This window comes from Mustela nivalis, assembly GCF_964662115.1.
Source record: "Mustela nivalis genome assembly, chromosome: 2".
In the NCBI taxonomy this organism is placed as follows: domain Eukaryota; kingdom Metazoa; phylum Chordata; class Mammalia; order Carnivora; family Mustelidae; genus Mustela; species Mustela nivalis.
The window spans coordinates 160345910-160368874 of record NC_139021.1 but is presented as its reverse complement, the minus strand read 5'-3'; the positions used below and the strand labels follow the sequence as shown (position 1 = coordinate 160368874).

Genomic DNA, 22965 nt, shown 5'->3' with positions numbered 1-22965 from the left:
TCTCCTCCCCACTAATGTTCTCTCTTGTTGTTTGTCTCTCTTTCAAATAAAATTTTTTTAAAAAACAGTTAAGATTGTAAATTTTGTTTTTTAACCATAATTAAAAACAAAACAAAACAAAACAAAACAACCATAACGTGATTCCACTATATACCATCAGAATGCTACAATGAAAAAGCCAAAAATCAAGTGTTGGTTAGTGAGGAAAAGGAACAATGGAACTCTCACTCCCTACTTTCGGGAGTATAAATTTGTACACCAGTTTGGAAATTCCAATTCTTTGCCTGGATACATACCCAATAGGATACATGTATTCATTGCACATACTTACCAACAAACATACACAAATTTTTTGTAGTTATCAAAATTTGAAGGCAACCCAAATGCGCATCTATAGCAAAATGGTTAAATGTGGTACATTTATATAAGGAAACATGACACATCAATGAAAATTTAAAAATTATAATGATATGCAATGTGACACTCAAAAAACATTATGTTGAGTGAAACAAGTCAGACAGTAAAGAATACGTGTTGTATGATTCTATATACGAGGTTTAAAAGGAGGCAAAACTAATGTTACCCTTGGGAGGGGAGTGACAAAGAGGACAGGAATGGGCTTCTGGTAATGTTTTTTTTCTTTCCTTCTTTTTCTTAAAAAACAAACAAACAAAGAAACAAAAAACCCCTCAGTGACTATCCAGGTGTGTTCACTTTGTGAAAATTCACTGAGCCAAATTCAGGGTCTCCTGAATACTGTATTAGAAAGAGATGATTATATTCATAGAAAGAGGGATAAGGGTGAATAAAGCCCTATTTGGCTGGATATAGACAGTCCTAACCCTTATTTTTTAATATAAAGAAAACAGGTAATTCTAATAATGATTTAAATTCTTGCCATGTAACAGCCTTAGCCTCTATCTTCACTTGCGACCCTATAGCCACATACAGACAATTGTTCCCATATGCCGCAACTCTGAACAAGGTTAGAGCTCCCTCTAGCACTTTTAACTTAGGAAACACCACAGGCCCTTCCAGAGCTGACACAGTTTGGCGCTGCCCACGGTTAAATGCAATATGGCGATTTTTATTTTTAATTTGCTTTAATTGTTGCTATGATATGAATAATTAATAGGCTGCCTAAGCCAGTTTTGTAAAGTTCACAATACAGAAAGCCAGGAGAGAAATATCTACTTAGAAAGGAGGCTTAAAAATGGTTATAACTGCTATAATATTAGGGAATTCAGAATATTTATTCATGATTTGTGGCAACACTATGTCTTACCAACAAAGAAACATGCTACCAAGCACTTCCTACTAAAAAAGTCTTCTGGTCTTCATTTATTTTTCTCTCCATGGCTGCATAACCATTGTATCTATAGTACTGTATAAAAGCAAAGTAGGTCAGTGTTAGGAGAAACTTGCTCTTCAATGGAGAAGAGAAAGGTTTGGCTGTAAACACTTAACCTAGTTCCATCTATTCTAAAACAAGTATTTATTAGCATTAAATAACCCCCTGGATAATAGAGACCTATTCAAACTGAAGCCTGTACTCTTTTCCCATGCTTGTAAACTCCCTTCTTCACTGACCCCTCAACCACTGGAAATTATGATACCAGTGTTTCCACTCAGCAATGTCTATTTGACTTTTAAATATCACCAGAAAGTATAATTTCAATACGATGTTGTAATCCTATGCAATCCAGACAGAAGGTGAGCAGGCTCTAAAAGTTCAATGATACACACAACTATCTGGGAATGCAGCCAGAAATGAAAGGGACTTCATTTGTCATTACTGGATTTCAAATCTTCCCCACCCTGATCCAAAGGCTTCAGAACCCTGCTTTCCAACACTCTTTTTAAAATACAAATATAAAACCAGGCTTGCACAGTAAGTTCCTTGAATCAAGGAGGGAGGATGAAAGAATGAAAAAGAAGAGAATGTAAAGAGTCACCTTAAAAATAAATTCACTTTAGTGAAGATTTATGTGTTATTCATTATTCTGCATTCTAAAACTAAGAAACAACTTTTTTTAGTGATAATATGAAACAAATATCAACTTTTTTTTCTTTTCAAGCTTATGAAATCCTCAAAAAATGTGTCCATAATTAAAGGAGACTTTACCAATGTCCAAGGAAAATTTTTACCATTTTGTTTTTCAACATTCTAAACAGAATTAATACAAGTCAGTAGGATGTTTTCTCTTGTACTCTGGTTACACACGAGCACCTTTCTGCCAATGACAGGACGCAATGGACATCAGATCAGTCCTGGACCCTTCCTGCACGTACCATAAAGCCAAGATGCCACATCACCAATTAGTTTGGTTTTGCATCATGTCTGCTGGTCACATGAACAGCCACATTCATTCCAAGGGCGGCTCAAACTAGGGGTGAAATATTGTCTGAAAACTGTTCTTCATTAACCTACGGAGAGCCTCTGTCATGACTTGTGTTTTTCCTAAGACACGATTCACTATTGCTTCTCTTTCAATTCACCTAGTATCTGTTGGGAGCCGTGTATCATGAACTGGGACAAGAATGACAGATCTAAATTAACATGACAGAAAAACTATTTGATGCTGCCTCTTGCTTTCTGCATTTCACTCTCTTTTGTGGATCCAAAGGCTTCAGAACCCTGGCATTAATTAAGCAACAGTTTTATTACACACAATCAAAGCCTGCAAAGAAAAACCTAACAGACAGCAAGAGGAGATTACAAGGTTCAATTAACAGTTTTACTTTTTTGTGGTTGCTAATTGAGGTATTTTTAATTTTTATCATCTCACATGGAATGCTGAAAAGGAAAAACACTCTCAGTGCAAGAGAAATTTACAAACCTAAAATGTATTACCATATCACAATTTTATACAATCAATTTGCATACTTCTGGTGTTTTCCAAATCCTGGCTGCTTGTTGATAAATTGTTAACATTTAATAGGCACCACAGAAAACTTTTTTAGATTAACCTCCCCCTGCCCAAACAAAACCACCCTAATTTCTATGTACTAAAATTCACAAACCATAGTGGTTGAAAGTACATGGTTATGGGGGCAGTCTGGGTTCAAATTCCAGGTCTGCACTGTAACTTGGGCAAGTTGCTCCATCTCTCTGAGTTCTAATTTATTTGTATGCAAAATGGGGTCGTATGCTTCAGGAGACTATTGCAAGGATTTAAGTGAGAGTGTAATTCCCTTAACCAGGTGTCTGACACACTGTAAACTTTCAATAAGTAATGGTACAAGGCTATCAAATTTGGTAACACAATCTTAATACTTAAGAAAAGTGTTTTTTAATTTTTTTGTTTGTTTAGAAGTCAATTACACTCAACAAACAATTTGAGAACTGACCTGCGAGTGCACACCAGTTCCATTCAAACTCTACGATGAAGGCAATTTACTTTTGGGTACCATTTATTTGCCTTTTATGAAGAACCTGTTTTTTACATTTTCAACTGAGGGGAAACAGGGAGTAAGTAACAATTTAAGTCTCAAACTTCTGAAGTGTCAAGAGCACTAGATAGCAGTATTAATTGGCAACCCACAGCAACCTAAAGAGTATACCAAAAAAATTAGCTATAAAAAGCTCTCACTTAGGATTTACCCTTTACTGCATATTCTCATGTTATAATGTGGAGATAATGGCTCCTCTAAGTATCCCAGTCTAGATGTAATCATTTACATTACTCAGTACCCAAATCTTTCAAAAACATCCAATATTCACAAAACTGTTATCACTGCAAATGGATCTACTGGAATGTGGATGCATGTGGTGCCTGAACCTGCTCCTTAAGTGTTCAGAATGAAATATAAACAGTAGCTATATTTCTTGGACTTAATTTCAGAACCCACCTCCTCTTCCTTAAATATCACCCAGAGAAAAAGTTAATAAAAACTCCTCCAACCTATCATTTTAAAGTCTAAAATGACATTATACTAATCCTACAAAAATCACATAAAGGAAGATAAAGGAAACACCTTTTTTTTTTTAAGTTCCCTAATAAAACTGTCAGGTTCTAAGCACTCCAATCACAGGAGTAACAGAAAATACACAATATGAAAAAGAACCTCACACATAGATGTAAATAAAGCCACCCTTTAGGTTGCCCATTAATCCACAAGTGGCATATTCATCTTATTTACAGTATTATACCCCCTGCCATGATATTCCATTACAGAGTCACGCTACACACTCCATAGTTAACACTGTAGGAACCATCTCTTTTTAAACACGGTTTTCTCTGTGTATTCCCCTTTTGGCCTGCTCTCAGGTTTGAAAAAAACAAAACAAAACCACTTTACAATTAAATTCCTTATGCTATTAGATATTCCAAGAAAAGGTATATAAAGTTAAAGAAATGATGCCTGACATGTAAAACATAATTACATTTAGTTTACTCTTCTAGAAATATTTCACTCAACATTCCTGTTTGTCATGGTCTTAGTACTCCATGTGAGCAAGTACTCCTTACATATTTTTACAAGTCTGAGCATGAAATATAAGTCAACCATAACTATCAAAAACTTCTATTCTTTCTATTAGAGAATATGCATGGAGATTCTATGTGTGCGTATATGCTAATAGTCATGTTTGTTCGCTTTTTGTTTTCATTTGCTTTCAATGAACCTGTTTCTTTATAATGACTCACTCCTCTCTCAAGCTTTTTCTCTCCTTTCTGAAACAGTAAGGTCCAGCTATTAATTCTGATATCCTTACCAAGTCTTTGCAATCACTGATCTATCTAGAAGCATGTAAACAAATATAAAAATGTTTACTGGAGTGTAGTCACAGCCTCAACCTGGAAGCCTTAAGGGACATTTTTTTTTTTAAATTGACAAAATTAATAACCAAGCTTAATCAGGAAAAATAAATTTTTGATATAAAAGAATTGCCAATATATACTTAAAATGTAAATCCTGACATAGTAGGATGAGATCTATATTCTAAAACAATTAGGAAGGTGTGAGTCACCACCTTGAGATGGCTGTATTGGACTCATACTGTCCCACTCATTTTATATGTAGAACAATGGAGCACAGAGCCATGAGGTCATCTTAGACACTTTAAAGACCTGTGTTTGCAAGGTAGGTGATTATCACTGAGTAAGCATTTAAAGTTACACAGTAGAATTACTGACTAGGTAGCCTAGAATAGAGACTGTTTTCTGAGTACAGTATTTGGCTCAGTTCAGTTGGAACAACATTATCTTACAAGCAATAAGGGAGACAGGGGAGATGAAGAAATAACATTTGCCAGATGTGAAAAGTGTTACAGAAATCAAATGGAGAAAAGCTAGAGGTGCTTTGTAGTATGAAGCCAAGTATAATGGCAGGAGAAATATAGGGCCCCCAAATACTATTTGAAAAGCAACCTGGTATATAGTAAAGAAGGACTCTGAAGTCAGAGAGACTGGAGTTCAAGACTTGACATTGCAACTTAGAGATGTGAAAACTTGGAAAAGGCTTAACTTCTTTACGTTGCAGATTCCTTATCTATAAAATAGGGGATATGCATCCATCTTATCAGGTTCACATAAGGTTTGAAACAGACAACACAGCACTATAGTGCCTCAACATCAGGCTTAATAAATACTAACATATTCTTGGGGCACCTGGATGGCTTGGTCGGTTAAGCATCAGCCTTCAGCTCAGGTCATGACCTCAGGGTCCTGGGATGGAGCCCTGTGTCAGGCTCCCTGCTAAGAGGAAGCATGCTTCCCCCTCTCCCTCTGCTTGTGCTCTCTGTCAAACAGATAAAGAAAATCTTAAAAAAAAAGAAAGAGAAAGAGATAACAGAGCTAGCACTACAGTGCCTAAACATAAGGCTTAATAAACATTAACATAACATATTCTCTTTCTTCCTCAAAGTCTTGAGGAGTACAAAGTAGAAGAAAAAAAAAAAAAGATCTTCCACTCTGAAGATATGTGAGTAAAAAATGGCCATTTCCAATTTTTTTTTTTAAGATTTTATTTATTTGAGAGAGAGAAAGCGAGAGAGCAGGAGTGGAGAGAGAAGTGAGGGTAGAGCAGAGGGAGAACCCAACTACTTGCTGGGCAGAGAGCCCCAGCAGGATCTTGACCTGGGCCTGAAGCTGACACTTAACCAACTGAGCCACCTAGGCACCCCCGATCTCAGTTTAAATGTTGCCTCCTAAAAGAGGACTTTCTTAGATTTTCAATACAAAGTAGCTATGCAGTCTCTATCACATCACTCTTCTTTTTTTTCACATCACTCTGTTTTAACTGTCTTTTCTACATCTCATATTTTTTAAAAAAGATTTTTATTTATTTATCAGGGAGAGAGAAAGACAGCACAAGTAGAGGGAACAGCAGGCAGAGCAGGCTGAGGGAGAAGCAGGCTCCTGGCCGAGCAAGGACCCGAGGATACCAGGACCCTAGGATCATGACCTGAGCTGAAGGCAGCCGCTTAACTGACTGAGCAACCCAGGAGTCCCTGGACCTCCTATTTTTTAATAAGTATTTTGGGTTTTTAAAGATTTTATTTATGGAGTGTCTGGGTGGCTCAGTGGGTTAAGCCTCTGCCTTCAGTTCAGATCATGGTCTCAGGGTCCTAGGATCCAGCCCTGCATTGGGCTCTCTGCTGAGCAGGGAGCCTGCTTCCCCCAATCCCTCTGCCTGCCTCTCTGCCTACTTGTGGTCTCTCTGTCAAATAAATAAATAAAACATTTTTAAAAGAATTAATTAATTAATTAATTAATTACCAGGCAGAGAGAGCACAAAGCAGGGTGAATGGCAGGTAGAGAGAAAAGCAGACTCCCAGCTGAGCAGGGAGCCCAAGGTAGGACCCAATCCCAGGATCCTGGGATCATGACCTGAGCCTAAAGCAGACACTTAACCTACTGAGCCACCCAGGAGTCCCTTCCAATTCTTTATATAGGAACATACCCCTAAACTAAAAATCAGGGCAATGGGGAACTAGAAAGGATTATAATATCATCAGAGATACAACTGGTTCCATATGTAAGAACTTTAAATAAAGATGTATTAGGTGAGCTCCAAAGGACTAGACTATGAAAATTTCTCTAAAGTGAACCCTATTCATGGGATTTGGGATTAGTAGAATTTAAGGTGACTTGGTAATTCTAGGTCTGTTAGGAAAAAAAAAAGGAGTTTCTTGGTCATTCAGCCAGTTAAGACATTCTGTAATTACGAATATAAACAAAAAGATGCCCTCAAAAAGGAGATGTTTATGTAAAGAGCAAATCTTCGTGGAAAAGAACTCTAACAACAAGAACAAATATTGGCAAGATCACTAGGTCAGATGGAAATCCTGAATCATAGGAAGAAAAGGAAAAACCACCAATTTTATTTTATAATTAGTTGGTATAGATAGAATAAGTCATTTGATCACTTGTTTATTATTTTACTTATATTTAATAATATAATATATATTATATTTTTATAATATAATATATATTATATATAATATTTAATAATTACTTATTATTTATAATGACTCATATGATGAGTCATTTAAATTCATAGCTCATTGCCTTACAAGCTGGAGTCATGACACAAGAATAAGATTTTATATGTACGGATCCCTGAGCTCATGGGAACTGAAAGGTTCAAAAGGAGAGCTCAAGTTACACAAGCTTTGTAAGTGATCTATTTACACCATATGACTAAGAACATATCCATGGAGAGCTTATGAGCCCAGGCTTCTGAAACTATCAAACTAGGAGAGAGGAAAATGAACAGCCACAAAAATCCATAAAAGCTCTAAGTATAAAAATCTCTCTTCCAGATTAAGGAATGTAGAAAAGTATCATGCAAAATTCTACAAGTGGGCTTTAAAATATTAATATGCACAGTAGCACTATTCTCTTAGACTGTGTGTGTAGGGTGGGGTGGGGGGGGGAGTCCTAGAGACTCTTTAGTATTAAGCCACTGATCCTAAAATGCTGAATATGAGTATTTTCAGGAAAATCTCACTGTCAATCAAAAAACAAAACAAAAACAAAAATCAGATTTCTGACAGAATTTCAAATGTATACTAAAGATTTTGGGGGGAAGGAGAGTGAAAGATAGGTACAACAGGGAAGTGAAGTGCCTTTATTCTATAGGTTTTGCATAGGGGTATAATATCAGGGACTTACTTTCTATAAATATAGCATCTTAGGGCTACAAGGCTAGAACCTCCATTAGTTATATATATAATGAAAAAATATGAAAAAGGTTCTATTAACTATGATGAGAAAAGATCACCTTACATCTAACCTCAATATTTCATACTATACTTTAGGCTCTTTACTGTTAATTCTCTACTCAGATGGGTAACTCGCTTTTATGTGTCAGTATTTGTTTTTTAATTTTTTAAAAAATATTATATTTATTTATGTGAGAGAGTGAGCGCTCAGGAGAGCACAAGCACAGGGAGAGGGCGAAGTAGACTCCCCTGGTGAGCAGGAAGCCTGACCTGGGGCTCAACACCAGCACCCTGGGATCATGACCTGAGCTGAAGGCAGACACTTAACAGACTGAGCCGCCCAGGTGGCCCTATGTATTAGTACCTTAAATAAATGCATAAGTCAATTAATTGTTAATATAAAAAACCACAAATTTATTTTACATGTCTTTGGAGGATAAATGGATTCATTTACATAGCATACATTATATTCTTGCTTTTTTAGTAAGCAACTAAGCTGAAGGTACAAAGATTAGAATACTGAAAATCTCATACTCTTCCCAAAGCCAAAGCCTGTCAAAGTAGGCCTAGAAAACAGGCACTGATTTGGCAGAGAAAATCTGGTTCATTAATATCTTCCATAGCTTTATACCACATTTTCCAATATTACAGGGATAATTAACAAGGTTTCAATTTTAGTATAACTGAGCTTTAAATGGATGAATCAGCCTTTAGTTTCAGTCACTGCATAGATTTTCCTCCCCCTTCCTTCTATAAACACCATACTTCATTGATATTCAATTCTCAATTATATAAATTGAAATAACACAGCCCTTAACACTGAGAAGTCAATGGCAGGGGGGAAAAACAGTGATTTTCCTAATAAACGGAATCAGGGAAGGAACACAATCTAAATATGCCTTAGCTTACTGCCTAGACTTTGCTCCTCTTTTAAATAACTCAAAGTGACAAAAGTACTCCAAATCAGAAAACTTTCATGCTACTTGCAAGAAAAACTCCAAAAACTGGAGGGGTTGGGTGGCAGAAGGTCAGTAAGACAGAACCTCTTAAAATTTAATTTCTTGGGGTACCTGGGTGGCTCAGTGGCTTAAGTCTCTGCCTTCAGCTCAGGTCATGGTCTCAGGGTCCTGGGATGGAGCCCCGCATCAGGCTCTCTGCTCAGCAGGGTTCCTGCTTCCCCCCTCCCTCTGCCTGCCTATCTGCCTACTTGTGATCTCTGTCAAATAAATAAAATCTAAACAAAAAAAAAATTAATTTCTTTGCTTACTTGATTAAAAAATAATAAAAAAATAAAACCCTATGTGCAACACCAAAGAAAGTATACTGGTAATCAAAATCCTAAATGACCCCTGACAGAATTATAGCCTATAGATCACTAATACATCAACAATATTTGTGACATTACTTTGGAAAGTAGGCAGTGGTCTGTAAACCAGCTCTAGAATGGAATAATGCCTGTATGCAGCAAGAAAAGTATGATGTAAAACCCACAGATTTTTTCCTTTCTTTCCCCTTTCAGGAATTGTGCCTGGCATTGTGCAGCTGTGGTGCTGCCTTCATCATTCTCTGCATTTCCAATCTTGCTAATTAAAAGGTTGATCACAGAACAATGCTCTTCTCATTAATTTCAGTGTTCCGATTGGGCAGGATCCCCGTTTACCCCACCTGATCTTTTCACACTGCTGAAGTTAATGTGACAGGAGCCCGAAGATGGATTACCTGCTGCCATATTGCCCATCGCCTCCAATCAGGAGCTATCTGTGTAAACTGATTGTTCTAATTTGCTCTCATTATTTTTACAATATCAGGAGAAAATAACGCACACAGCTCACTGTCAAAGCCATGAAAATCAGCCATTAGTTAAACCCAGACACTGAGTGGCTTTATTAGAGGCACTGCAGTTTATTGATGTAGCTCCAGTCAAACAAGGCAGCATTGCTTCAGTAGAAGGAAATGTTTATACTCAAAGTAAATATTTATTGTGATAATACCCACAGCAACATGATGGTTTGAATAATCCTGTTCTTATTTCAGAAGCTTTGTTTTGACACAAATTAACAACAACAATGAAGAGTTGAATTGGCATAAGAAAGTAGAAAATGTTTAATACACACTCAGTAGCATGAAAATCTGTCCATTAACACAAATTTCTGAGTACTCCTCACCTTCTCTACCTTGTATAAATAAACTCTATTCTGTGACTACAAATGCTAATCAATCAATAAATAATGGAGATTCTTCTATTTTGCTCCACACAACAACATTTTTCCAAAACAAATTTTATGGCATAAGAATCAAAATTGTTTTTATAATGGTCATACAGGTACAGTTTTAAATAAGAAAAACTGTATTCTTATACAATATTAACATTCAACAAGAGTACTAATCCTTGTATCATAGACATTCACAATGTATTGTGGAATAGAAAATAAGCAATGGTAATGAAACCAGCTAAGGAAATAAGCTAGGTTTTAAACCCTTCGGTAAGAGACGTTTCTTAAAGTGGAAGGCAGAACTCTACAGAAAGGTTTGCTATTCAGTGAGATGTTATCTTTAAAAGATTTATTCTGAGCACAAAGAAAAATGTATTTTCCTGTTGTAAAGAAAATGCTAAACTCTAGAAGAAAACAAATTTAAACTTGGCATTTCTAGTCTTGTCTGGCTATAAGCATTTTGTAAAAATGTTAGCTAAATGATGCCTGAACAGCGTTTTGGGGAGCTGGAAAAGGGGCGTATAAATAATAGAAACTGATGCTTTTTAAATAAAGAAATTTAGTCCACATACTCTTCCCCCACTTCCCCCCCTTTAGTATTGAAGGAAACATGGCTTCCTCCTGTTTTCTTTCTACGCTAAGATTCCTAGGTAATGTGAAGGCAAGAGTATGCCCTTCTTGCTGCTCCCCTTTTAATGGCCACTTTTCGTTTTCTAAGAAACGTGTGCCATGCTTTTCTCCTTAAAATTCCTGCACTAAAAGACTGCACCATACTGCACTCCGCAAAACGTGCTGATGGCGCCAATTACAAGCCCCCAGCCGAACGCTCCAGCCCCCACCATTCGGGCAGATTTATGCGGACTCTTGCCGACGTTATTACAAGTCAGAGTTTATTGGGAAATTGTTACATTATGCGGAGTGTCTAACAAATTGCTTATGCTGCTATAATTGGATTACAACAGCCGCTTGCTCCCACCGGTAAGATTAGGCAAGTAGGACTCCTGCCGATCTCTGAGCGTTAGCAGTAATTTTATTTGCCTTGCCTCTCTCTTTCCTAACAACATGCCTCTCTCCCTGCCAGCTGTCTGCTGAAAAGGCACAGGCTTGTTCCTTGGCCCTAACAATGCAATTACAGCCCCGCAGATCGCACTGTTTGTGCATTAAGTACAGAGCCAAAACGAGGCGAATTGATCGTTTGACTTTTGGAGAAGCCATGTGATCTCTCGATGCGGGCGATCCGACTTGCATCAGCAGGCAATACTGCAGTCAATTCTTGATGAAGAACTTTCTTCCTTCATCCCTCTCTCTCCCAATCTTTCGTTTTTCAACTGAGGAAAACACTGACTGGGCTCAACTCCTGCTAATCTGGACCAATCCACAAAGACAAACTTAATCTTATTAGCTCCCTGGCTAGATAGAAATGGGAACAGGTTCTAGCATCTTGAAGTGCCTCAGTCAGATCAGTGGTTCCCAACAGTTGAACCACTGCTGCTATCTTTAAAAAAGGTTCGTAAAGAGTTCACTGAGGGAAAAAAGTTTATAAAAACATTGTAGTTCAAAAGAACTACAGAGATCTCCAGGTTCGGGCAAATAAAACTGCCTTGGAAAGGCTTTGTTTGAAGCTCTGTCTATATTCCAAGGGCCCATCAAGAATCAGCACAGAAACCCGTGTCCACCTTTCTCTGCAGATCTGCTCTGCTGGAAGACACTGGCAGCCGACATGCAGCATCAACACAGCTGACTTCAGGCTTAACACAGCCAGTCTGATCCTCGCTCATGGCAAAGTTTTACCCATATTTTGTTGACAGCTTTCTGCTTCTTGTTTCTTTCTCCTACATGTTTAGCAAAGAGTGCAGGAAGTAAGGAGACTGTGCAAGCATTTCTCTCACTGAAGGACATAATTCATGAAGATTCTCACTTTTTTTCTTTTGAAATTAACTCTCTTGAAATGGCTGAAAATGATTTTCAATTTTACCAAATTAATACAGACCAGGATTCCCATTCACACTTTCCTCTCCAGTGGTGTACGCTACTTAGGGTTCCTGAAGATGATCAATACAACAAATGTGCAGTCAATCTGCTGATCCATTTTGGTATCCCACATCTGTATTCCTAAATATAATTCACATCCAGGAGGTTATGTGTTCCTGAATCCTTAACCTGACAAACACACAAACGCTTCTTTATAACAATGGTCCTTGATTATTACCTCAAAGTAACTGGGAAAAGTCACGACTAGTGTTTCTCAGACCCTCTCCATAATTCCCATTAACACTCATTAAAATCATATGAACATTTGAAAATGAAAGAAAAAAAAATAGTAGTTCTGAACCTTATTCCTGCCTTTTGGAAATAGCAATATGCTAATATGTAACATGTTACATTCCAGAGTTTTTCTAACCTCATTGGCCTTGATGACATGGTTAAATCTTAACATATTCTCCACAAAGCTAATGTTTAGACCTGAAAGAGAGGCCTGTGCAAAAAATGGCCCATCTGACATGCTACTTGTAGAACAGTATATTAAAGAAGCCTGTTAACATGTAGTTTAAAACTCAAAAGAAACTCTGAACAGCTGAAATGCCTTATAAATAGCACAGACCCAGAGGAAGTGCAAACGTCTGCATTGTGAATTGTAGATCTTAATTACCGACAATGGCTGGTACAGCAAGTAGCACGGAAAAAAAGTGAAACAGTTGCACTGTTCATGGTTGGCAATAATTCTTCAGGAAAATATTTACTATCAATCAGTTATGAGAAAAGGGACTCTGTGCTCGTAAAACAGCACGTTGCTTCTCATACCAGGACCATTTTGCTTCAGCATAATCTGAATTTAAACAGCTTGTTTCCTGCGGATATAATTTTGGAAATAAATAAAACAAGTCTTCTATCAAAATCTGGAGTGAGTGGAAAGGAACATCACATTTTTCTGTCTCAGTCAGTTGCAAACAGATTATTAGTCTCAAGTAAAAAACAGTAACAACAAACAACCACAATACAGAACATCTACAAAGGACTACTGAAGAGGTTTATTTTCCCAACATAAAGAGGCAGAACTTCTCCTACCTGGCCAGGAATCTAGGTAGATGCGTTTAAACAACTTAATTTTAATTCTGCGCATGCATGTGTAAAAACTAAATTAGGAAAAACCCGAAACCAAAATTTTTGGTAGTATTTAAATAAAGTAAGCAAAAAAGAGAATATAAATTGGTTTTATTTACCAATTAAAAAACATCATCAAGGTTGACAATTAGGTACAATGTGATTATTGATTTTAAAGACTAAGTTGGTAGTCAATAATGACTATCCATTTAAAGCTACAATAAATACAGAGCTCATCATGCTCCAAACAAGTCTTGTGAACTACAGGGCTATAATTAGTAAGAAGGAAGGCTTTGGATGAAAAGAAAAGATGTTTCTTTCTTTTTTTTTTTTTAAAGATTTTATTTATTTATTTGACAGAGAGAAATCACAAGTAGGCAGAGAGGCAGGCAGGTAGAGAGGAAGGGAAGCAGGCCCCCTGCCGAGCAGAGAGCCCGACACGGGACTCGATCCCAGGACCCTGAGACCATGACCTGAGCCGAAGGCAGTGGCTCAACCCACTGAGCCACCCAGGCGCCCAAAGAAAAGATGTTTCAATGCCTCCAAATATTACTTAGACTAAGTAAACACTGATAAAATGACCCAACCTTCATTTTTAGTTTTAAATCTTTTCTTAGGTCTTATTCTTCAAGTTAGAGATTCAGAAGATTATCATTAACCTAGAGTGATTGTCTTACCACTTTGTATTGTTATCGTCTAAATAGTACAGAAGGGTCCCTCTTCATAGACCAATTATAAAACATTCATGGTAAGGTATTTCTGGCCAAGAAGAGACATATACTACATACTATAAGGTCTGAACAAAACAACTTTGCTGTTTTTCAGGTAATGACTGGTATAATGTCTTCTCTAAAACTCATAATAAATAATATTCAATAATAATAATGACTATCTCCACCAAACCAAAGTTACTCTGAATTAGCTCCTTTGAACTAGAGGACAAAAATTTGATTATCACTATATTATAGTTGCTCTCACATGGAGATGGTCAGACATTCAAGGCCACTTTGGAGTACAATCTGAATCAACAATAGACACTTGTACCAAACGAAAAGCTACTGCAGCCACATCAAGTGTAGCAGATGAAACACTTCAGTAAAGGGCTAAAGGTGAAGAGCAGGAAACAGGGACAAGCTTGCAGACCTACAAAAATAATGGCAAGTCACTACCTTTCAAAGGTCAAGCAATACATGAGGCCAGTAGAAACAGCACAGAATCATGAGATACATATAACACATGTAAATAGAAAAGGGAAAACGTGTGCTCTATTCTCATGTTATTGATACCTCACTGGAGGCTGTTAAAAGAAAATTTTTTTAGCTACATGCTTTTATTTGCCATTGAACAACTGGTCATATGGCTCAAATCAGAGGCAATGAACCAGAAGCCAGGATGTGGGCCAATAAAAGGAATCAGAAAGTTAGGTGGGTTCCAATAGGAAATGAAAGAAATCATTATTAAATTAGGGTATTGAATGAAATGATGAAAGGATGTGGTGTCAGAATAATGTTACAATAAGCAAGAATGGGATGAGAAGGTCACCATCTGGGAGCAAAGGAAACAGACAGATGAGCAGCAATGAGCAAACTTATTTCCTCACCCAAGAGCATAGAAGAAATTATGCCATTGTGCCAGATGCCAGAAGATTTCTAACCATGCACCACTGAAGTAAAGGGTGGGAAAAAAACAAAACAAAACACATCGTACACACACACCAACATGACTCTATAGCTTAGAGATCCTGGCTTACAAAGTATGGAGAAAACAAAAGGAACAGATGCTCACTTGGCTAGCTCTCAATGAAACTCATTAAAATTGTCACCCTGTCCTTGGATCGGTGCTCATGCTCAGATTTTACCTTGTTTAGCCAGAAGTCACCCACTTGTGATGAAACTGAGCAATGTGGCCAAAAAGGAGAATTATTTTTAAAGGCCCAAATAATTGATACCCCATTTTAATGTACAAATGCTGGATATAAAACAGGGCCAATTAGCACTTGCTGGTTGTGACTACATGACTGAAAAACATAAATATATGTAATTTACTGTTTTCACATTTTATAGCAAATTACTAAGAAACTCTAAGAGACACTTAACTGACTCTATCTTTTTAAATTATAATTTTAAATAAACTGACATTTCTTACATGGATCATTTCTAACGATTATAGTTTGTATGATATACTTTCAGTTGGTTAAGTAGGTCCAGTGACTATGGCATATCTTAAGAAATAACCTAAAAATAATAAAAAATGTGGAGGTGTCCTTCAATTTCTGTAGCAAAGGATGGAGACTACCTGATTACCAGCTCTGACTCTAATAATAACAGTAAGTAACTGAGAGCCTTAGTGTATGATAAAATAGACTAAACTCGTTAAAGTTGGGAATGTTCTAACAGTGACAAAACCCTGAAAAGTTATTAAGGAAGTAATTTTGCATATATGCAAGGTAAAAGTCTAGAAACAGCCCATACTGGAATCTTACTTACTCCTGGAATAATCAAAATTGCTGTTACCTAAATTTAAGTCAAAGTTCCTATGAAATTAGAGATACTTGGAAGATTAGAGCCATACTTAATATAATTATTAGACCATAAGGTTTCTAACATGTGATTACTTTTGTATCTATATATATGCACGTTTTATACATGAGAAAATGTAGCTCATATGCATGATAAAACATTACCTGTCCACTCAGATCAAAATCAACAAAAGCAGTATTTCTATTATTGACCACCCAAAAATAGTAATAGCGATATAATAATTGAATTTTTCTATAGCATACTTCACAATCCTTACATTGGTTATTCTATACTTAATTACATTTAGAACCCATGAAAAACCTTGTAAAAATAACTGTATATTTTCTTTCACAAATCTTATTTGTAATAATCCATAACCAGTGTCAAGTAACAAATGTGAGTTAGACAGAAGTGTGACCAGAATGCATAACCAAAAAATTCCTTTATAGCTGAAGAGATGGGAGACTCAACTTGCTGTCTGCTTTGGAAATGATACCCGCTGTACTCCTTTTTATATATAAAATCTTATGATAATCTTTAACAACAATACTGAGTGAAGATGCTTATAAATAAAGCATTGTTATGATGTAGTATAATACTACTAATGGGTAATATTACTTACTTTGGCCACACAATTTTCAGTCTTCATAGCAGTACTTGCTAGACATACTGTTTCTTGATTTAAGCAGAGCCTGGCACAGCTGTTATATGTCTGTAAAGAGAATTTTTTAGAAACAGGTTTAAATATTAAAATGTGGTCATACACAGTTTTCAAGTCCTGTCCTATTCTCAAAATCAACACATAAAGAGACTTAAGTATAAATTCCAGATTTATGGGTACTGGAAACAAGGCAGGCAGGTAGAAGCAAAGAAAGTGAGAGCCCACAAGAGCCACTGATGAGCTCATGAACAAGTATGTAAGTAGCAGTGGTCTCTCTGTACGTATGGAAGGTGGGGGCGCTATTCAAAAATGTGCAAAGGACTTGAACAGACATTTATCCATAGAAGATATACAAATGGCCAAGAAGCACATGACAAGATGCTCAACATCACTAACCATTTCAGAAACGCAAATCAATTCCATAATGAGATTTCACTTCATACCCACTAAGATGGCTACTATTTTTTTAAAGATTTTTATTTATTTATTTGACAGAGATCACAAGTAGGCAGAAAGGCAGGCAGAGAGAGAAGAAGGAAAGCAGGGCCCCCACTGTGCAGAGAGCCCAACGTGGGGCTCGATCCCAGGACCCTGAGATCATGACCTGAGCTGAAGGCAGAGGCTTTAAACCCACTGAGCCACCCAGGTGCCCCCAAGATGGCTGCTATTAAAAAACAGAAAACAGCAAGTGTTGGCAAGGATGTGGAGAAACTGCAACCAATGTGCACTACAGGTGGGAATGTATAAGCATACATACACTGCTGTGGAAAACAGCATGGTGGTGGTTCCTCAAAAAATTAAAATTGGAACTATACCGTATGATCCAACAATATCACTTCTGGGTATATAGCCAAAAGAAATGAAAGCAGAATCTTGAAAAGGTTATTTGTATATCCATGTTCCTAGCAGCATTACTCATAACTGCCAAAACATGGAAGCAACCCAAGTGTCCAGGGACAGATGAAGGGACACAAAAAATGTGGCATATATATCAAATGGAATAGTATTGAGCCTTAAAAAGGAAAGAAATTCTGGCTTATACTATGATATGAATGAACCTTCAGGACATTATGTTAGGTGAAATAAGCCAGTCACAAAATGATAAATACTATAAGATTCCACTTATATGAAATACTTAGAGGAGACAAAATCAGAGAGCTAGAAAGTGGAATGATGGTTGCCAGAGCTAGGAGAAGAAATAGAATATTACTGTTTAATGGGTAGAGGGTTTCAGTTTTACAAAATGAGAAGAGTTTTGGGGATGGATGGTTGTGACAGTTATACAACAGTGTGAATGTACTTAATCCACTGAACTGTACATTCAAAAATGGTTAAGATGGTAAATGTTATGTTACATGTATTTTATCACAATTTAAAAAACTGGTTACACTTCATGGTAAACAAACATTATTAATTGGCCAATATAGTAAAACAATGTTTTTAAGTTTCCTTCATGTTTGTATAAATCATGATCCTCAATGTGCACGCATCAGAATCATTAGGAGGACTTGTTAAGACACAGAATGTTGGAGTGCCTGGGTGGCTCAGTAGGTTGGGCAACTGGCTTTTTGTTTTTTATTTTTTAAAGATTTTATTTCTTTATTTAAAAGACAGAGATCACAAGTAGGCAGAGAGGCAGGCAGAGAGAGAAGAGAAAGCAGGCTCCCTGCTGAGCAGAGAGCCCAATGCGGGGCTCGATCCCAGGACCCTGGGGATCATGACCTGAGCCAAAGGCAGAGGCTTTAACCCACTGAGCCACCCAGGCACCCCTGGGCAACTGACTCTTGATTTCGGCTGGAGTCATGGGATAGAGCCCCACATCAGGCTCTGTGCTTGGCATGAAGTCTGCTTTGGATTCTTTCTCCCTCTGCTCCTCCCCCTACTTGCTCACTCTCTCTAAAAGTAAGTAAGTAAGTAAGTAAGTAAGTAAATAAATAAATAAATAAATAAATAAAATCTGAAGGGAAAAAAAAGAAAGGAAAAAACCCCCCAGTACACAAATTGTTAGGTCCTACCCCAGGATTCTGAGAATGCTTTTATAACAATTCCCTAGTTGAAGTTAATGCTCTTGGTTTAGGAACACTTTTTGAGAACTACAATGTTGGAGAACTGTATGTGTTGGAATTAAAGAGAAAAATCTTAAGACATAGGCAAGCTCTTATAAGCAACAATAGGAAAAAATCCATTTTTTAAAATTCTGAATTACAGAATAGTTATAAAATGAGTTTCTGTATACCCTTCCCCACAGCTTTCCCTTGTGTTAATGACTTACATAACCACAGAATGCTTATCAAAACTAAACAATTAACTTGGTACAAAATAAAGAATTTCTTCTGAATTTCACCAATTCCCACTAAGACCCCTTTTCTATTCAGGATCTAACCCAAGATGCCACACTGAATTTAGTTATCATGTCTCTTTAGTTTCCTCTAATCTATTACAATTTCTCAGTCCTGTCCTTTAGGACTATGATACCTCTGAAGAGTACTGATTAGTCTATATATTGTCTCTCAATCTGGCTTTGTCCCAAGTTCTCTCATGATCAGATGAAGGTTATACATTATTGGGAAGGATACCACAAAGGTGAGGCACTTTTCTTAACGCAGGTTATTAAGTATTTCTAGTGATGTCAGACTTTATCGTATACCTATGGTCATGTCTGCCAAGATTCTCCACTGTAAATTTTTTATTTTTTCTTTAGGAATTACGAAATATATTGGGAGAAATATTCTGAGATGATGCAAATACTTGGATTCTACTTCAACTTCTACCTACTAATTTTAGCATCCATTGGTGGATCTTGCCTATGGTAATTTCACTGTGGTGTTCTGATGGTGATTTTTAGATTTCCTGTTTTCCTTCCACATTTATTAAATGGAATTATTTTGCTGTGAGGAAAAGCTATGATTTCTCCTATTAATTATATCAGTAATGGATGAGCTATTCATTTTGGTCAATTATCATTCTTTGGAAAGATGTAGGTAAAAACATTTAAGAAAATGGAGAAAAAGTATTATCAAATTGGTTTTCCATTCAAATTAAACTTTAAGAAATTTATAACCACTTAACTGTTTTATTCTTACACAATTTAAGCTGAAATTATTTCAAAACATATTTTAAAGATTTTATTTATTTATTTGTCAGAGAGCGCAAGCGAGTGAGCACACAAGCAGGGAGAGTGGCAGGCAGAGGGAGGCAGAGGGAGAAGCAGAATCCCCACTGAGCAGGGAGCCTGATGCAGGACTTGATCCCAGGACTCTGGGATCATGACCTGAGCCAAAGGCAGAAGCTTAACGGACTGAGCCACCCAGGCATCTCCAAAACATATTTTAAAGGAATAAATTGGATCATCTGACCTTTGTGTATAGCAGCTATTAGTGCACGTATCTTCTGGGCTCAGGGTTCAGTACTTTTTTGCAATTACTAATACCACAAACATTATTCAGGTATAGACAACATAAAAGCTTTTAGATGAAACTTCCTATGTTTTTAAAAGACATTTATGAAGTGATTAGTAAACACTGAATAACATAAAAAATGTAAGCCAAAGAGTTCAAGTTCTAATAATGCCAGAGATGCTTACATGGGATTAATCCTCATAAGGTAACAATTACAAACCATAGGGAAAAATTTTAATAGTAACTACTTAAAGGCACTGGAGAATGACCTAAAGTAGTAAGAAACTGAGGGGAAGAATAGACTGACCTTCAAAGAGGAGCAACACACAGGGTAACATCCATGTTTATGTGCTTTTTCCCTGAGGGTACTCACCAATCTACTTGATGCAGGGTGACTAAAATTCAGTTAGAAAGCCCATTTATTGGCTTGATATGCCAAAGGACGGAGCTCAGGGCTGCCACAGTGGCTGAAGATTGAGAAAGCACAGAGAACAGACCCACAGGGGAGGCTCAATTCTCCTCTAATCCACAGCTAATCCCCAAACTACATACATGAATGGGAAACTATAATGATTCCAATGGAAAGTAAGAGAAAACTGAAAGACTGGGGTAGAGACTGAAGCTGGTGCCCATGAGGGGAGACAGAATTTAGAATCTGATTCCTACTAAATTACAAGAACTTAATAGGCATCTCAAATTTGCACTGAAAACTTGGGATTATCCTGCATTGAGAGTGAACAGCAGGTCTTAGGAGTAAAGCCTCTACCTTAGTTTCATGGGAAAAATCAAAACATACCTGCCCTAACAAATGTAAACCAACACTCTATGAAGTCACAGTGATCAGTCAGTAAGTTAATCAGGAGAAGATAAAAGAATCCAGTCTCTGCAATGAGTAATTTATAATGTCCACTATATAATCAAAAACTGCTAGCTCTAAGAAGCAGATAAATGGAACCCAGAGTCAAGAGAAAAAAGAACCAGTAGAAAATGGTCCCAAGATGATCTAGTATTGGAACCAGCTTATAAAGCTTTACAGAAGCTATAATATTCAACATCTTAAATGAAAGATACAATCACAATGGATAAACAAATTTTCACCAGAAAAATGAAAACCCAAAATGAACCAAAATTCTACAACTACAAAGTATACTATCTGAAATTTTTTAAAAAAGATTTTATTTATTTATTTGAGAGAGAGACAGTGAGAGAGCACGAGCAAGGAGAAGGTCAGAGGGAGAAGGAGACTCCCCATGGAGCTGGGAGCCCGATGCAGGACTCGATGCCAGGACTTCAAGATCATGATCTGAGCTGAAGGCAGTCATCCAACCAACTGAGCTACCCAGGCGTTCCCATACTATCTGAAATTTAAAAAATTTACCAGATGGGCTTAAAAGTAGACTGGAGAGGGCAGACAAAAAGGTCAATGAACTAAAGAGAGATCAACTAAAATGATCTAATCAGAAGGATAGAATAAAAGAACAAAAATGAACAGAGGCTCAATTATCTGTGGGTAAGTGTTAATGATCTAACATAGTTGTAAACTGGAAACCCACAAGAAAAGTGAGAATGGGGCACAAGAAAAGTTATAAGAATAATGAACAAATAGTTCTCAAATTTGGTGAAAACCATTGGCTTACCGATCTGAGATCAGCAAACTCTAGGGAGATTAAATACAAAGATAACAAGAACTAGGAACAAACAGTCAGAACTGCTGATAACCAGTATCAAAGACAAAACCCTGAAAGAGCCTAAGAAAAAGGGATGCTCCATACATGGGAGCCAACAATACAAATAAAGGAAGACATAAAAAGTTTCACCATAAACAATGAAGACTAGAAGACAAGAAACAACATGATTAAAGTGCTGAAAGAAAAAAAAAAACAACAGGTTTCTTACTATAAGAACAAATAATCATAAATATGAAAAGGGAGAGATCTAGAATAAACTCTGTGGTACTGAATTAGAACTGCAGATACAAAAAAGAATTCATGGCTTTCAAAATATATCAATATAAACGTAAAATATAAGTTAACGCTTCAAACTTGGCTTCTAAATACCATTTTACACTGAAAGGAACCATAGCTCTCTGGAGATACAAAGATTCCAGAATTGCACAGGGAAAATACAAGATAAACATGGAGATACACAGGGAATGAAAGGTATGTCACAGGGGCACATGTCAAAGGTATGTCACAGGGGCACATGGGTTTGTTAGCCCAATACAGAATAATCTGGATATTAAAATAAAAAATATGAACAGTTTATAATCTGTTGGATAAATGAGGATACATTTTGGGACGCCTGGTTGGCTCAGTTGTTAAGCAGCTGCCTTTGGCTCAGGTCATGATCCCAAGGTCCCCGGATTGAGCCCTACATCTGGCTCCCTGTTCAGCAGGAAGCCTGCTTCTCCCTCTTCAACTCCCCTTGCTTGTGTTCCCTCTCTTGCTGTTTCTCTCCCTGTGTCAAATAAATAAACAAACAAAATCTCAAAAATTAACTAAATAAAATAAAATAAAATAAAATAGGGTACATTTCTTGAAAGACCCAAATTACAAAACTGACATGATAAGAAAAAGACAACCTGAATAGCTCTGTATCTATTAAAGAAACTGAAATTGTAAGTGAAAATTATTCCACATAAATTAAAAAACAAATTCTTCTCCAAAAAGAAAACTTCAGGCCCAGATAGTTTCACTGGTGAATTCCATTAAATATCAGTGAAGAAATAACACCAGGACCATACACAAACACTTCTAGGAAATAGAGGAGGAGAGGAAAATTTCTCATCTCATTTTATGAGGGCAGCATAACCCTGACACCAAAACCTGACAAAGACATTAGAAAGAAAACTATAGGGGTGCCTGGGTGCTCAGCTGGTTAAGTGTCCATCTCTTGATCTCAG

General features: G+C 36.9%; 1 protein-coding gene across 15 annotated transcripts in view; it reads right to left on the bottom strand.

Annotated features, from left to right (window-relative positions):
* The window catches only part of BTRC (beta-transducin repeat containing E3 ubiquitin protein ligase), a 182793-nt gene that overhangs the window by 47790 nt on the left and 112038 nt on the right, over nucleotides 1-22965 (bottom strand). For all 15 annotated transcript variants that reach the window (XM_082722416.1, XM_082722414.1, XM_082722409.1 and 12 more), the window contains one exon: nucleotides 16627-16716. In XM_082722416.1, coding sequence (XP_082578542.1) covers nucleotides 16627-16716 — 90 coding nt within the window. The remainder of the gene's footprint in view (nucleotides 1-16626; nucleotides 16717-22965) is intronic.